This window comes from Hevea brasiliensis, unplaced genomic scaffold (assembly GCF_030052815.1).
Source record: "Hevea brasiliensis isolate MT/VB/25A 57/8 unplaced genomic scaffold, ASM3005281v1 Scaf220, whole genome shotgun sequence".
NCBI lineage: Eukaryota > Viridiplantae > Streptophyta > Magnoliopsida > Malpighiales > Euphorbiaceae > Hevea > Hevea brasiliensis.
In genome coordinates this window covers 59,994-75,897 of record NW_026614719.1, presented here as the reverse complement: position 1 = coordinate 75,897, position 15,904 = coordinate 59,994, and the positions used below count along the sequence as shown (strand labels likewise).

Here is a 15,904-nt window from a genome sequence, read left to right as displayed (position 1 = left end):
TTTCTTGCCTGTCGGACTTCTTCCATCAACTTCGATACTTGATCATTACGAGCGACCATTCTAATCTGATCAATCAACACTGGCTGTACATGCCATGCAACTGCTGTCTGCCCATCATCATTAATCTCTAAGCTGGCATGCAATGATCTTAACTCATGTACCAAAGACAAAGGAGTAACCCATAGACTTGCCATAGTCTTGCGACTTAAGGCATCAGCCACAACATTAGCTTTCCCTGGCTGATAGTCTATCAGACAATCATAATCTTTTATCAATTCTAACCATCTCCTCTGCCTCAAATTCAACTCTTTCTGGGTGCCCAAATACTTCACACTCTTATGATCTGTATAGATGTAACACTTTTCCCCATACAAATAGTGCCTCCAGATCTTAAGAGCAAACACTAGCTGCAAGCTCCAAGTCATGTGTCGGATAATTCCTCTCATGCGGTTTTAGCTGGCGTGATGCATAGGCAATGACATTTCGATCTTGCATCAATACACAGCCTAACCCATTGTGAGAAGCATCACTATATACTGTATATTCTTTACCCGGAGTAGGTAAAGTCAGGACTGGAGCTTCAGTCAAACATCTTTTCAATTCATCAAAACTCTGTTGGCATTTGTCCGTCCACTGAAATTTTACATCTTTTCTAAGCACCTTGGTTAATGGAGATGCCAACATGGAGAATCCCTTCACAAATCTACGGTAGTATCCAGCTAAACCCAGAAAACTGCGAATCTCTGTGACATTTCTGGGTGGCCTCCAATGGGGCGACTTCAATCTTACTTGGATCTACCTTGATGCCCTCTTCTGATACAACATGCCCCAAGAAAGATATTTCTTTCAGCCAAAATTCATACTTCGAAAATTTGGCATATAGCTGTTTCTCCCTCAAAGTTTGTAGTACAATCCGCAGATGTCTATCATGCTCTTCTGCATTCCTCGAATAGACCAATATATCATCTATGAATACCACAATAAACTGGTCGAGGTATGGTCTGAAGATAGTGTTCATCAGATCCATAAAAGCAGCCGGAGCATTAGTTAACCCGAATGGCATAACAAAAACTCATAATGGCTATAACGGGTTACAAGGCGCTTTAGGAATACTCTGCTCTTGTACTTTCGGTGATAATAACTCGATCTCGTGTCAATTTTGGAGAACACAGCTGCACCCCTCAACTGATCAAATAAGTCATCAATGCGGGGCAATGGATATCTATTCTTTATTGTCACCTTATTCAACTGCCGATAATCAATGCATAACCGGAGAGTGCCATCCTTCTTCTTTACAAACAATACTGGCGCTCCCCAAGGTGACACACTAGGGCGGATAAAGCCCTTATCAAGCAACTCTTGCAATTGTACTTTCAACTCTTTCAATTCTGCTGGTGCCATTCTATATGGTGTTATGGAGATTGGGTCCACACCAGGTATAACATTAATCTCAAACTGCACCTCTCTTTCTGGAGGTAATCCTGGTAATTTATCAGGAAATACATCCGGAAAGTCACATGCAGTAGGGATGTCCCTTAGTGCTGGACTCCCCACTTGGGTGTCTATCACATGTGCCAAGTATGCTTCACACCCCTTTCTGATCATCCTTCTAGCTAATGCAGCTGAAATGATGCTTGATGGCAGTAAATGCCTCTCCCCGTGTATTACCACATCAGCATCATGCAGAGGAGACCAAAAGTGATCTTGATTCTGATACCAATCATGGCGTGATGCCTGGCTAACCAATCCATGCCCAAGATGATATCATACTCTCTGAAGGGCATTTCAATCAAGTCTGACGGGAAAACATGTCCTTGGATCACCAAAGGACAGTCTCTATAAATTCTGTTGACCCGGACCTCTTGTCCTAACGGACTAGTTACTAGCACTTCAAAACCCATTTGCACACATGGAACAGCAAGTGAACTAACTATGCTAGCACTAACATATGAATGAGTTGAACCCGGATCAAACAATACAAATACTTCTTGATCAGAGATAGAGAATGTACCAGCTACCACATCAGAAGTCTCAGCCTCTTCTCGCTGTCTCATTGCGTAGATTCTGGTTGAAGCACTTCCTTGTGCTGATTGACCAATCGTGCCACTGCTGAGCAGTGCCTCTACCTCTGCCTCTTCCTCTGCCAACTGACTGTGAACCTCTGGGAGCAGGACTCTGAATAGAACCCTCGGCAGTAGTAGGAGTTGGACCATATCTCGAAGACAGAGCACTAGTGCAGTCTCTTGCTAAATGACCCTTGCCTCCGCAATTAAAGCAGGCTCCAGTGGCCCAATAACACTCCCCTCCATGAATCTTGCCACAAGTCTCACAGGGGCGGGCAGAATATGAACCCCTGCTCGACTGCTGACCAAACCTAGGGGGTCTCTGTCCAGAAAATCTGCCTCTACCAAATCTTCCATCTCGACCCCTGCTGGGTCCACTAAACTTCTTTCTCTTTCCAGAGGTAGCAACAGAACTCTGTTCAACTGATTTTTCCCCCTTGTCTTTTTCTGATTTCTCAGCTTTTTCTGATTTTTCTGTCACTGGGATTGCTTCTGATTCAATTCTCTCCAGTTCAAGTGTTTGAGACATAAGCTCTGAGAAGTTGCTGTGTCGAAATCCCACAACTTGCATCCTTATGCTGGGCTTCAAACCCTTCTCAAATCTCTTGCATCTTGCCTTGCTGGTAGTAAGGAGACTCCCCGCATAGTGACTCAGGCAGGAGAACTCCCTCTCATACTCTGCCACTAATCGGTTCCCTTGTTTTAGACTCAGAAACTCTTGTAACTTCTGATCAACATATGCATCTGGGATGTATTTCTGTCTGAACTCTCTGATGAAGTCATCCCAGGTTAGCACTGGTGGTTCAGCTAAGCTGTGGGGAATGGTCTTCCACCAATCATACGCATCCCCTTGCAGTAGCGACACGGAATACTCAAACTTTAATTCATCTTGGCAGTGCAGCTTCTTAAATACTCTGTCCATTCTTTCAAGCCATTGCTCTGCCTCTAAAGGGTCCACTGTACCCTTGAATTCTGCAGCCCCATACTTCAATAACTTGTCATACTGTGTGGCTGGAGGCAGTGGTTGTGCCACAGGTGGTTGTGGTGGAGTTTGAACAGGCATACCCCAAGCCATTTGTTGAAACATTGCCGCCATCTGCTGTGCAAACTGTGCAGGAAACTGCGTCATTTGCGGGACTGGTGCTACTGACCCACTGACATTCGGTAAAGCTGGGGCTTCCTCTTGTGCCTCAGCTTCAGCAATCGCTATCAGCGATCCCCTTCTTCCATTTCAATCTGAAGTTAGGGTATCTCCTGAACAAGTAACACATGGAGATTTCCCTCCATTAGTTCATATTCATGATGTAATGCACTGTATGTAACAATTATGGACATTGAGCAGTTGTACTTAACAAAGAAAAACACAAATTCACAAGTTAAAACATACTTCAAAAATTTGCTCTGATACCACTAAAACATGTCACACCTTACCCCTCCGTAAGGCATAACATGATCCTGTAGAATACTTAATGAACTACCGCACTTCACCTACCGATAACTCATTAAGTACCCTACAAGGGATTTTAAAACAATTTTCTTACTTTTGTTAAGTGGTGAGCATTTTCTAATAGGTATTTAAAACATATGATTAAAAATAAATCTAGTTAATATTTTTAGTCCATTTTATTTTTCCGCAAATTTTATAAAAATTTTGACAGAGTTTCGTTTATTTTGAGAAAACAGTTCTTCAAATACCTGTAAAAAGCACTTCTAAAAATTTTTCTCAACAACTACTTCAATTTCATACTCAATCTCAATCAATTTCTCAACACATTTATCAACTTTCAAATTTCAAATCCACTATCCAATGATCATCAAAATACTAGCAATCCATTTCATTCAAATTAAATAAAATAGTTTCATTCATATTTCATTAGAAACAAAACAATTTAGATACATTATTACAAAATTTACATTAAGAGAATTTCAAACTACAATATATATTACAAACTTCATACAAATTTTTGTACAAGCTGCTCAAGACCCATTTGCACGTCCATACATTTATATGCAATACATACATGAAAAGAAATATTTACAATTAGGGTATAAATTATACCCGAAGACTTTAAGCTGATAGCTCCTCACACCTCAGCAGCTCAATCTGCTGCTCCTCTAGTCTCTGTATCTGTGACAGCAATAGAAGCTATCGCTGAGTACTAGGACTCAGTGGTGCACAACATACTAAAATAATCTTTATGCAAAACTTAAATCACATTTATTCAAAAATTTGGCTGAACATGAGAATTAAGTACAAATCATGCATTGTGAGATTTTAAATGCAACCAAGTTCATTTCAAAGTATCAAAACACATTTCATAAAACCCACAGTTAGATCATGCCATTCGAAACAAATAGAATCTCAATAGCCAGAGGCTAAAGAGAAATCACATCACAAGGCTAGCTAGCTCAAATATATGGATATCCATTCACATCCTCTTCTACTGGCACACCTCAACACTTCTCCAGAGAAGGAATCAAAATTCGAAACTAATTACCCCCACTAGTCGTGCTAGTGAGGTGTTCAAATATATGGTCATGACACTGTGGTTTCAAAACTTATCTTAACAATTTGCTAAACATTGTCATTTCAATATACATAATAACTTTCAACAATTTAAATCAAAACATCATAAGAATGCCATAATCCAATATTTCACATTATTCAAAACAGTATGCAAAAGATGATTACAAAAAGTATACGTTGTGCACAAACCTCAAACGAGCCGTCTCTTGGCCTTGACTCGGTTCCTTGGGTTCTGTCCCGGTATTCTTTTCCACTGAAACACACAATTTTATAGCGTTTCAGTACCATAATTTAACATAAATCCAAAAATAAATTTAACTTCACTTTTACCTAGCTCTAACGTGCTAAATTCGACGTTCTTGAAATTTTTGTGTTTCGGGTTACTATTCACTACACTATTCAAGTCAAATAATTGACTTTCTAAGGCTTAATAGGTATGGAAACTCCACTTCACCCACATACCACATTTTGGTCACTAAACTTGTTGGTTTTAGTTGTTTACTCAAATCCTAAGTCTTTTAGGCAAATTTGGTAAATTTCAGTTTTGGTGTCCCTACTTGTACTGTTTCATTGGTCAGTTTACTGTTGGAATTTGGCAAAACTTTATTCATAGAAAATGTTCCTTATTATCTTAAGTTTATTCTCCTTTTTGAATCACCCCAATTGGAGTTTTGTAGCTCAAGTTATAAGCAAGTTACTATTACTGTTCATGCTGCAGAATTTGGTTTTGCAGATTTGTTGATCCAACTTTATTCAGTAATTTGATCAAGTTAAGTCCATAATTTGGTCTAATTTTCTTCATATGAAATATTCTACTATGTCTTAGTTTCCATCAGTTCAAGAATCGCCTAAATCGGAGTTTTCTAGAGAGAGTTATAGCCATTGGAACTTTACTGCTCAATGGCAATTCTGCAGAATCGCAGGTACAGTAACTCCAATTTGCTCAATAATTTGACTAGGTTAATAGCATAATTTGGGATGGTGTTCTTCATGAAAGTTTTAGGTCTATATCTTATCTAATTTCTGGTAACATTTCAGGTCAATTTGACCTTCCTAGCTCGAGTTATGACCAAATGAACAGTTACTGTTCATTTGGTCAATTTGGTGCAGTGGCAGCCTGCTCTCATTTCACTTTGGTCAATTGGTTCACTAAGTTTTGGTCAGTTTTTGGCCATGGTTACTTAATGAAAATTGTGCTATTTTATGTCTATTTTCATCCCCAATTGGTGGCATATCAATTGGACTTGTAAAATTTGAGTTTTGGTTCTTCAAAGTGGGTTTGGTCATGCTGCCAGCAGCATGACCAATTGACCTACGAATTTGTCTTCCATTCTAAAAATTCCCATACATTTCCTTTGGTCATTATTGACCATTTTTCAGTCCACAATTGGTCAAAGATATCATTTATGCATTTCTCCAAAATTTGGTTCACAAACCCTAACATTCAGACCCTAAACTCACAACTTTATTACCATTAACAATTTCAAAGTTCTAAACTATCATCATTCAACTAATTAAGGTTTTTATACTCATTTAAACCCTTTGAATTCATGCAATTCATACTCCCTTAGGCTGGCTGAAAATTCACTAATAGTCCTTCCCCCATATTTTCACTTCATTTAATGAATTCTAAGCTCATTTTAAGTAATAAGCATGCACTTAAAATAGAAATTGAAGGTTAGAATACCAACCTTAGGTGAAGCCTTTGATCTTCACTTTTTGTTCCAACTTCACACTTTTTATTTCCTCTATTCTTCCTTTCTATACTTTTCAAGATGCAAGAATGAAGTTTTTAGGTGGGAGTTATATTGATTGGGTAAAGAAAATCAAGCTTAATATAAGCTTAAGGAAAGATTTTTCATGGGAGCTTATGGAGGAGATGGGGCGGCAACAAGGGAGAAGAAGAAGACTTTTCTTTTTTTTTTTTTTTTCTTTAATCTTATCCCCTTTTGAAGACCAAAAATCCCAATTTAATAAAATAAGTTAATTAATCTTTTATGACATCATTCATGATGTCATCACCTTTGACTTTTCTAACTTCTTTTCTTTTTTTTTATTTATTTTTTTTTCTATTAGTTCTTTAATTTAATTCTCGATTCCGAAATTTATTTCCTCCGATTTTATTTGACAGTTAGGTCAGGAGTCAGCTCTCGGGGTCAATTGACCAAATTGCCCCTCGCTGGTTCATTCCGGTTTGTAAATAATTCTATATTTCTTTCGGCTCCCTGACCTAATTATTTGACTAGCTTAACAGTTCTTTTTCATGATTTTCTCTTTTCCACTGTGTTCACAAGGGTTTTAAGGACCGCAGCATCACTTTTTACGGTTCAAAATTTGAGTTTAAAATGACTTGTGATGCGTTCAGGAGGTCACTCATCATTTGTGACTCTCGGCTCGTTTAACTTCTTATGTTCTGTTTTTCTTATTTATACTTAACTAATTGAACATTACTAATTATTTGTGTTTATGGCTTCTCTAATTGACTTAAGTGTGGTTCTAATCCCCTTGATTGTCCGGACCGATACCGGTCACCGGAACAGTGAAATATACCAGGCTATGCAATTAGGGGTGTTATAATTCGTGAAATATCATTCATTGAAGTCATTTATTGAAATCATAATTTTATTTGAGGTTCCGCAAATTTTATAGAAAATCTAGCAAAGTGCCGGCTAAAAGTGGATAAAACAGTTCTTCGAAACTTATGGAAAACACTTCCAAAATTTTTAATCAATCCCAAACTCCATTTCATCAACAAAATCTCAATATTTCTCAAATATACTCCCATTTCTCATCATTTCATTTCATAGGATATTCATGTACAAGTCATAAATAAATATTCACTTTTTTATTCATAAACATAATTTTCACTATTTACATTGATAACAAAATACATTACATGAGTCTCAATTTCATATGAGAAAATAAAAGTTAATTACAAAATACCCAAAATGAAACCTAGTGTCCTACCAATGCACTGATGTCGATGAGGTGACATGGATACTATGCAGATCTGCAGAAGGTCTCACACAATCTGTGATCTACTGGGCTCTCGGTCGGTCTCTCCAGAACCTACAGGTGACAAAAAGCAACGCGCTAAGCAATAATACTTAGTGGTGCCAATAATAAAATAAAAAAAAGAAATAACAGAAAGTAAATATGCAATGCATGTTTTGATGTCTTATGCAGACAATTTGTCGATCATTATTGGTAATCTTATTTATTATATTCCTGTTCTATTCATTATTTCATTAAATTTGTTCACTTTCATTTTTGGTTGCCCAAGTAACCGATACTAGATGACTGGACTGGATAAACGGGTAAACTGGCACTGGGTATCAAGTACCTCGGGCCATCACACCATCGGTCACATATGTATCTCCCAGTGTGCAACAGAACAGCTAATGAGCTGTAATAACATTAGGCACAAGGCCAAGTCTCAACACAATGTCAGAATGGCTAAAAGCCATAAAATCACAGAATGGCATAATACCATGTGCAATACTACTAACTGAACACTATTGGCATGCTAACCTATCTAAACCAATCTTGCTAGCTGTACTAGGGCATGTTACACTTTTAAATTGTACAATTCTTAAAATTTAAGTTTAGGTGTTACTATTCATTTCATTAGTCAACTAAAATATTGACTTTTGCATAGACAATATGTATATTAGTTCTAATACTCCTAACATACCACATTTTGCATTCTAAAATTGTTGGTATTGGTTGCCAATACCATTTCTAAGCTTAGTGTTAGTTATTCAAAATTTTTAAATTTCTAGCCTCATATTTACTGTTCTATTGGTCATTTGTACAGTAGGAATTTAGCAAAATTGTCTTCATGAAAGTTATTCCTTATTTTGTCTAGTTACATTTCCTTTTTTAAATCACTCCATTTGGAGTTTTGTAACTCAAGTTATGGCCTAAACACCATAACTAGCCAGATTGGAAAAAATCCAAAATTCTTGGCAAAACTGGTTCTGCCAGATTTGGTAACCTAAGTTTGGTTGGCAATTTGACTAGGTTATGATCAGAATTTGGATTTGTGTTCTTCATGAAAGTTGTAGGTCTATGTCTCAGATTTCTGCTGGTAAAATTTCAAGTCAATTGAACCTTCTTACTCTGAGTTATGACTAAATGAATAAATACTATTCATTTGGTCATTTTGCCCAGGCAGAATACAAGTCACCCGGATTAGGGAAATTTTTAAGCCAACTTGGTTTGGTTTTCTGGGCAGGGTTTCTTTACCAAAATTATTCCATTATGTGTCTAGTTTCATGTTCAATTAGCCTTGCACCAATTGAACCTCTACAACTCCATATATAGCTACCTAAATAGGCTGGACTCACTTCCAGACCTGCAGGTCACCCAAGGCAGCTCACCCAAACTCAAATCCCAAGCTACAACTCACTTCAACTCCTCATCATACACAGCCAAATGGTCACTAATTGACCATTTAAACTTTCATTCACCAACACATGAACAAAGTCCAAGTTTTGTGCCCCAAACCCTAACTCCAACATTTCTCAAATCATGTAAACATATGCCAATCAATTTGTTCATCAAAATTACTCATCAATATCACTAATAAACATAACTAATTCCATCAAAACCATTAATTTCCCTCTTATTTCTATGGCTGCCAAAAATTTAAATTCTCCCATACTTCATATTTTCTTTAATTTTCATGTCATACTAGCTTGTTTCAACATGCATATAACACTTAAAGAAGAGATATGAGGTAATTATGGCACTAACCTTGACTTGGCTCTTTCTTCTTCTTGCAAATTTCAAGTTTTCTTCAATCTTTCACTTTTAATCATCTTACCATAAGCAAATATGAAGTTTTTGTTTTGGGGACTAACTAATTTATGGAGATTTTGCAAGGATTTGAAGCTTGGGAAGGAAAAGAAAATGGAGGAAAGGATGAAGAGTGGTTCGGCTAAAGAGAAAGTGGAAGAGAATCTGATTGTTTTCTTTCATTTTCTGCCCCATTTATTTATTTTAAATGGGTTATAGCCATGTGTCACCATGTGATTGGGTGGAGGCACACTAATGACATCACGTGATGTCATAAATTCCCATTTAATTTATTTTTTTTCTTTTCTTTTCTATTCATTTTCAATTCAATTTTTAGTAATATTTATTCATATTTTATGTCATAATAATTATTTACTTAACTGGACAAGTCGGCCAAAATATCATCTCTGAAGATGAAATGACTAAAATACCCTCTGTTTGGCTTATTGAGCCAAAATTGTCTGTACTGATTAAAAAATTTTCCAAAGCATTTTCATGGTATTCTAATGCCATAGGAACCTCAATGACCCTTCTCTGGAGTCCCAAAAATTATTTTATAAATTTTCCCCGAGGTCTAGGGCTCCTAGTTGCAAGAACCGCAACTACCCTTAGGGCACCGGCTCATTTAACTTGGTTGTATTTATTTCTAAATTTTTTCCTAAATTTTTCTTATTAATATTTGAGTTAATTATAGCTCCTCACTTTAGTTTAAATGTTTTTCCAGACATTCTAGCTGTCCGAACCGACACCGGTCACTGGAATAGTAGAATGTACGAAATTGCTACAGTGAGGATGTTACACAAGACCCCTATTGGTTGCAAATGGATTTACAAAATCAATACCCATTCTGATGGAACTATTGAACGCTACAAAGCTCGCTTAGTAGCCAAAGGGTACACTCAAGAGTATGGTATCGACTATGAAGAAACTTTTACTCCAGTGGCCCGATTAACATCTATTCGTAGTCTCTTAGCTATTGCTGCAGTTCATAAATGGAAACTTTTCCAGATGGATGTCAAAAATGCTTTTCTTCATGGTGATTTAACAGAAGAGGCTTATATGCATCCTCCTCCTAGTTATCATTCTCCTCATAAGATTTGCAAATTTCGGCGAGCCTTATATGGATTAAAACAAGCTCCCAGGGCCTGGTTTGCCAAATTTAGTTCCACTCTTGTTCAACTTAGTTTTCTCTCTAGTCCACATGATTCTGCATTATTCACTCACCGAATTGACAGTGGTATTGTTCTTCTGTTGTTTTATGTTGATGATATGATAATAACAGGAGATTATTCATCTGGTATTTTAGAGTTACAATATTATCTCAATCAGCATTTTGAAATGAAAGACCTGGGTTCTCTCAGCTATTTTTTGGGTCTTGAAGTTTCTCAAAATTCTGATGGCTATTATCTATCTCAAGCCAAGTATACATTCGACTTACTTTCTCTAACAGGCATCACTAATAGCAAAACAGTATTAACCCCATTAGAGCTCAATTGCAAACTTACACCTCTTGATGGCACTCCTCTTGATGATCCTACTTTATATCGACAGCTTCTCGGGAGTCTTATTTATCTCGCAGTTACAAGACCTGATATTTCATATGCTGTTCATTTGGTCAGCCAGTTTATGTCTGCTCCTCGCTCAACTCATTTCTCTGCAGTACTTCGAATCCTTCGTTATATCAAAGGCACTCTTTTTCATGGTTTGCACTTTTCCGCTACCTCTCCCTAGTATTATCTGGCTACTCTGATGCTGATTGGGCTGATGATCTGACAGATCGTCACTCTACAACTGGTTATTGTTTCTTCTTGGGTAATTCTCTTATCTTTTGGCGTAACAAAAAGCAAACTGTTGTTGCACGTTCTAGCACAGAATCTGAATATCGTGCTCTTGCTGATGCTACATCTGAATTACTTTGGTTACGGTGGTTATTAATTGATTTGGGTGTCACTCATTCTTCTGCCACAATGCTTCATTGTGATAATGGAAGTGTCATACAGATTTTTCATAATGATGTATTTCATGAGCGTACCAAACACATCGAAATTGATTGTCATTTTGTACGTCATCATGTTGCTCATGGCACCATATGTTTGATTCCTGTCTCCTCTGTCAGTCAAACCGCTGATATATTCGTCAAAACGCATCCTCCCGCTCGCCTTCAGGATCTCTTAAGCAAACTCAAGTTGGCACCTGTGCTACCACCTTGAGTTTGAGGGGGGGGGTGTTAGCATAATTACATCAATTAGCATGATTATAGGAGATTTGTGTAGCATAATTACAGCAATTAGCATGATTATAGGAGATTTGTGTAGCATAATTACAGCAATTATTATTCTTATCTAAATTAGCTTATATTCTCATGTATAAATAGATGTAATATCTCTGTAAATAAGACACAGACAAATACACAATCCATTTCCTTCATTACTTATATTCTTTCTTCTAACAATGTTAACGGCAGATTCTGTCCTTCCAAAAAAAGAAAGATAAAAGAAAATAGAGGGAGATTATTATTATTATTAATTTTTTCCCATTCTGGTAAGTTCCAGGAATTTGCCCAAAGCGGAACCACGGCTGGATGCATAAGGTAGCTAGTAAACCCTTTTTTCCTTCTTGCTTTGTGCTTTTCAGTTGTTTTCATGGAGCATTATTTTAATTAATATTATTTTTCCCACCATTCTTACACGCCAAGAAATAGCCCCGAAACAATTATATTTCTGCAATACAACATTTTAACCCTTTTGCCTTTGTCATCTTACTATGTATACCTTAATTTCCACAATACATATACATATTTACATCTGCACCTGCCTATCTGCCACCAATTTACACAGATAAAAAGGGGAAAGGGAAAGACTAGCTCCCCTAGTTTAAACCTGAAAATATACAGCGAATCTTGCTCCCGATTTGCTTTAGCTTCTGCTTTCTTTCTTCTTCTTCTTCTTATTATTATTACAACCATGAAATTAGCAGCTAATGGTTACCCAGAGACCTGTATAAACTTAACGACAAAACCAATAGGCAAGGATAGAGATGATATGGCAACACAGACCAACCATTTTTGCAGGCCTAGCTTAGCCGCAGGACTGAAATATGTGAAAATTTCTATGAATGTGAACTGTAGAAGAACCATAGCCAGTACCGCCAACAAAAACCGCGAGTTCTTGTAAAGGTTCTCAAGAACATTAGTCTTCTCAATCTCTCTCGCGTTCAACAATACAAAAATCTGGCACAAAGCATAACTGTTGAAGATCATAGCATCCGCCACTGCATGCTCAACATGGAATATTTCACTTCCTTTGAAGTGCAAGACTATAAATATGATAACCTGATATATAACTTGAAACACAATATTTTTCCACATAATTCTGGTTATGAGTGATGAACCAGCACCATGGATTACAGGCATAGGCAATGAAGAAATCTGGTTAGGTTGATCGGTTGCCAGAGCCAAGGCGCCGAGAGTGTCAACAATGATTAGGCTAACCCACGAAACCTGTAGCGGTGAAAAGAGGCTTTCTCCCGAGGGAATCCCCGCAACGAAGTTTACAGCAACTGCAGCAATCATGGCAGTAAGATGTAATTGGACAAATTTTTGCATGTTACTGTACGCATGCCTTCCCCTCCTTAAAATTGAAGCAACAGTAGCGAAACTTCTATCCATAACCACAATCTCATCATCAGAATTCTCGTTGCATACAGCATTTTCGCTTACGCTGCCCAACAAAAGTCCAATATCCGCTTCTTTCAATGATGGGAAGTCCATACTATTGTCGCCGATAACCATTACTGCATCAAATTTCTTTCTTAGGCACTGTGCCAGTAGCAGCTTGTCAACTGGAGTAGAATTTACCATCACCTGGATATGATCAATCAATCTTTCTCGTTCTTCATCTGAGAGGCTCCGGAATTCGGCTGCTTCAACAACCGCTTTTTGTAAATCTCCACGGCTGATGATTCCGGAGTTGACAGCAATGAACCTGCCTATATTTCTGTCTTCATTGAGCACTAGTTTGATGCCAATGCCAGCGTCCCGGCAGGCTTGTACAGCCTCTTTCATCTCCAGTGGATATGGATTCTTGAAACCCACTATGCCTAATAAGATGAATCCATCATAGCATGCGAATTTGGAAATTTCCTTTTTATCTTCCAATTGCTGTTCCTCTCCTTCTGACACCACAACTTGTTGATATGCAAAAGCTAAGCAATGGGTACTATCGGCAGCAATATGTTGACAAATGCTATCAAATACAGCTCTTTGATCTTCATCAATTAATTTCACTGTTCCATTTACTTCACAGTAATATCGACAAAACGGAAGCACATCATCTGGAACACCATTCAAGTGCTTATGCACAATCGATTTACCCATTGTCATTTCCTTCTTCTTCGTTAAGGAGGTACAACTGCAAGCCCTATCGAAATCGAAGGCTTCAGTTTCAACGACGGTGCTATCTTGCTTCAATTTTCCAACATCAACTCCCAGCGCCAATCTAACCCAGCAAATTTGAGCATCCTCTACTGGACCATAGACATTGAGGCCAACCCCATCATGCAATACATCAAGTACTTCTTGAGAAACAATCGTCGCTGCATCACTGACCATCTCTCCACCAATCCAAAGCTCAGCGACATTCATCTTCTTTAAACTCAGATCACCAGTTTCGCCTGTACAAATGGTGGAAGCCAGTCCCACCGCTGCGCAGGCCACAAGATCTCTGACCATGACACGACATTCTAACTCCAAGGTCCTTCTTGAGTACGAGAGACAGATAAAAACCCCTAAATTCAAACCTTCTCTGATTGCCATAAGCAACACACTGGTAACGGCCAGGAATCGACTAAAGATTCCAGCGTGTCTGTTTATCAGTGTTGTAACTTGACTCATCAGTTCATCCATTGTGGAATTCATGCCATGGTTGTTCAGGCCTTTGTCATCATCATTATTGCTTGACGTTAAGCTTCTTCTTATGAGATAACACAACAACTGAACCACAAGAAGAACCAAGGGGAAGAGGATTGCCAACTTTTCCATTCTCGAGCTTAAATTGTCCACCCTGGTCATCAACTGAGCTTTAACACTTTTATCGCCTCTTCCAATAGAGTTTATCATCTTGCTCCATCTCTTGTTTGATCCTACCGAAATCACAAGCATACGGCATTCCCCACTCACCACTGTGGCTCCAGCAAATATTGCCTGGAACCGGGAGCTATCCATGTCAAAAGACTCGCTGCCAGCATTATTGAGCTTCAATGACGAGCTTCCACTGATGAACAAGCCATCTGCAGGAACCCTATCACCAGTCTTCAAACTTAAGACATCGCCGACCACAACCTGAGAGATAGGCACCTGTTGCAAGCTTCCATCCCTCATTACATGCACTGTTTCCTCCAGGCTCTGCCTGTTAATAGACACCTCAAGGTATCTTTCCTTGTAAATCTTTACAAGGACAGTAATGAATGCTTCAATAAGTATGATGAAACCATCGCACCACCCTTTTTTAACTCCATATTTCAAGATGCCGAGGATTAAAGATAGTGCGGAAGAGAATAAAAGCATAATAACATTTGGATCTTTGAAACATTCTAGAGTTCGCCTGGACAAGGATTTTCTAGTATCGGTTGGTGCTACCTCCAAGAGACCATCCTCATGGTTAGAGCCAAAATAGTCTCTGCGACGATTAAGATCTTCCGGATCTCCGGTTATTCCTGTAGAAACACTAGTCTCTAGAGCAGCTGCAATCTCTTCGATTCTTTGGAATTGACTATGAGAAAAGCCATCGAACTCCAATAGTGAAACTAGGCTTTCCTGGTCTATTGCGAAGTCCTTGGCGTCTCCATGTCCTCGATAATGGATTCCCTCTTCCAAATCACCTCCAGAATGATGCTGCACCATTTCCATTTCCATTTTTTTCCCTCTCAAAAATAATGCTATCAATCCAAAATTAGATGTTAATTGTTGGATTTCAGGCAGAGAGACGGCAGAGAAACAGATAGTTTCTGGACAAATTCGAGATGTGTGCATGAGAACCTTAAAGGAAGTTTTCCTCCTTTGATAACTCCACTTTTCCTTACTTTTGAGTGGTATAGGGCCAGTATTTTTTGTTTTATTTACAAGAGGGAAGAACCAATGAATATTTAAGTGTTTGAGATTTCGAGTTTGATTTTCAGAGTCCAATAGAATAAATTTAAAGATTTAGAGAGAATTGATAATAAGATTGATATATATTTTCAGTTAAATAAAAATTTTTTAACTTTTGATTTCCTGCTGTATAAAGAAGACATTTAAATCATAAAACTTAAAAAAGTTAGTATAATGTGCATACCAAATCGAAATTAGTGTTTTGGGAAGGTTAGGTATAGATTTTATTTTGATAAATATTTTTTTGAAAATTAGAATTTAATTCCCTATTTGGAATAGAGAATGTTACAAGAATATAATATAATTTAATTAATATATTTTTTGTAAACTTTTATACTTAAAATAAAAGAATTTAATTATTTTAAATTT

General features: G+C 37.7%; 1 protein-coding gene across 1 annotated transcript in view; it reads right to left on the bottom strand.

The window, feature by feature from the left end:
* Positions 1 to 15,301, bottom strand: part of LOC131176687 (calcium-transporting ATPase 12, plasma membrane-type-like) — a gene marked incomplete at its 3' end in the record, with an annotated part of 60,115 nt that extends 44,814 nt beyond the window's left edge. Inside the window, exon 1 of the mRNA XM_058141763.1 lies at positions 12,378 to 15,301. Within this exon, the coding sequence (XP_057997746.1) occupies positions 12,378 to 15,301 (2,924 nt within the window). The remainder of the gene's footprint in view (positions 1 to 12,377) is intronic.
* Between the last annotated feature and the right edge of the window lie 603 nt (positions 15,302 to 15,904).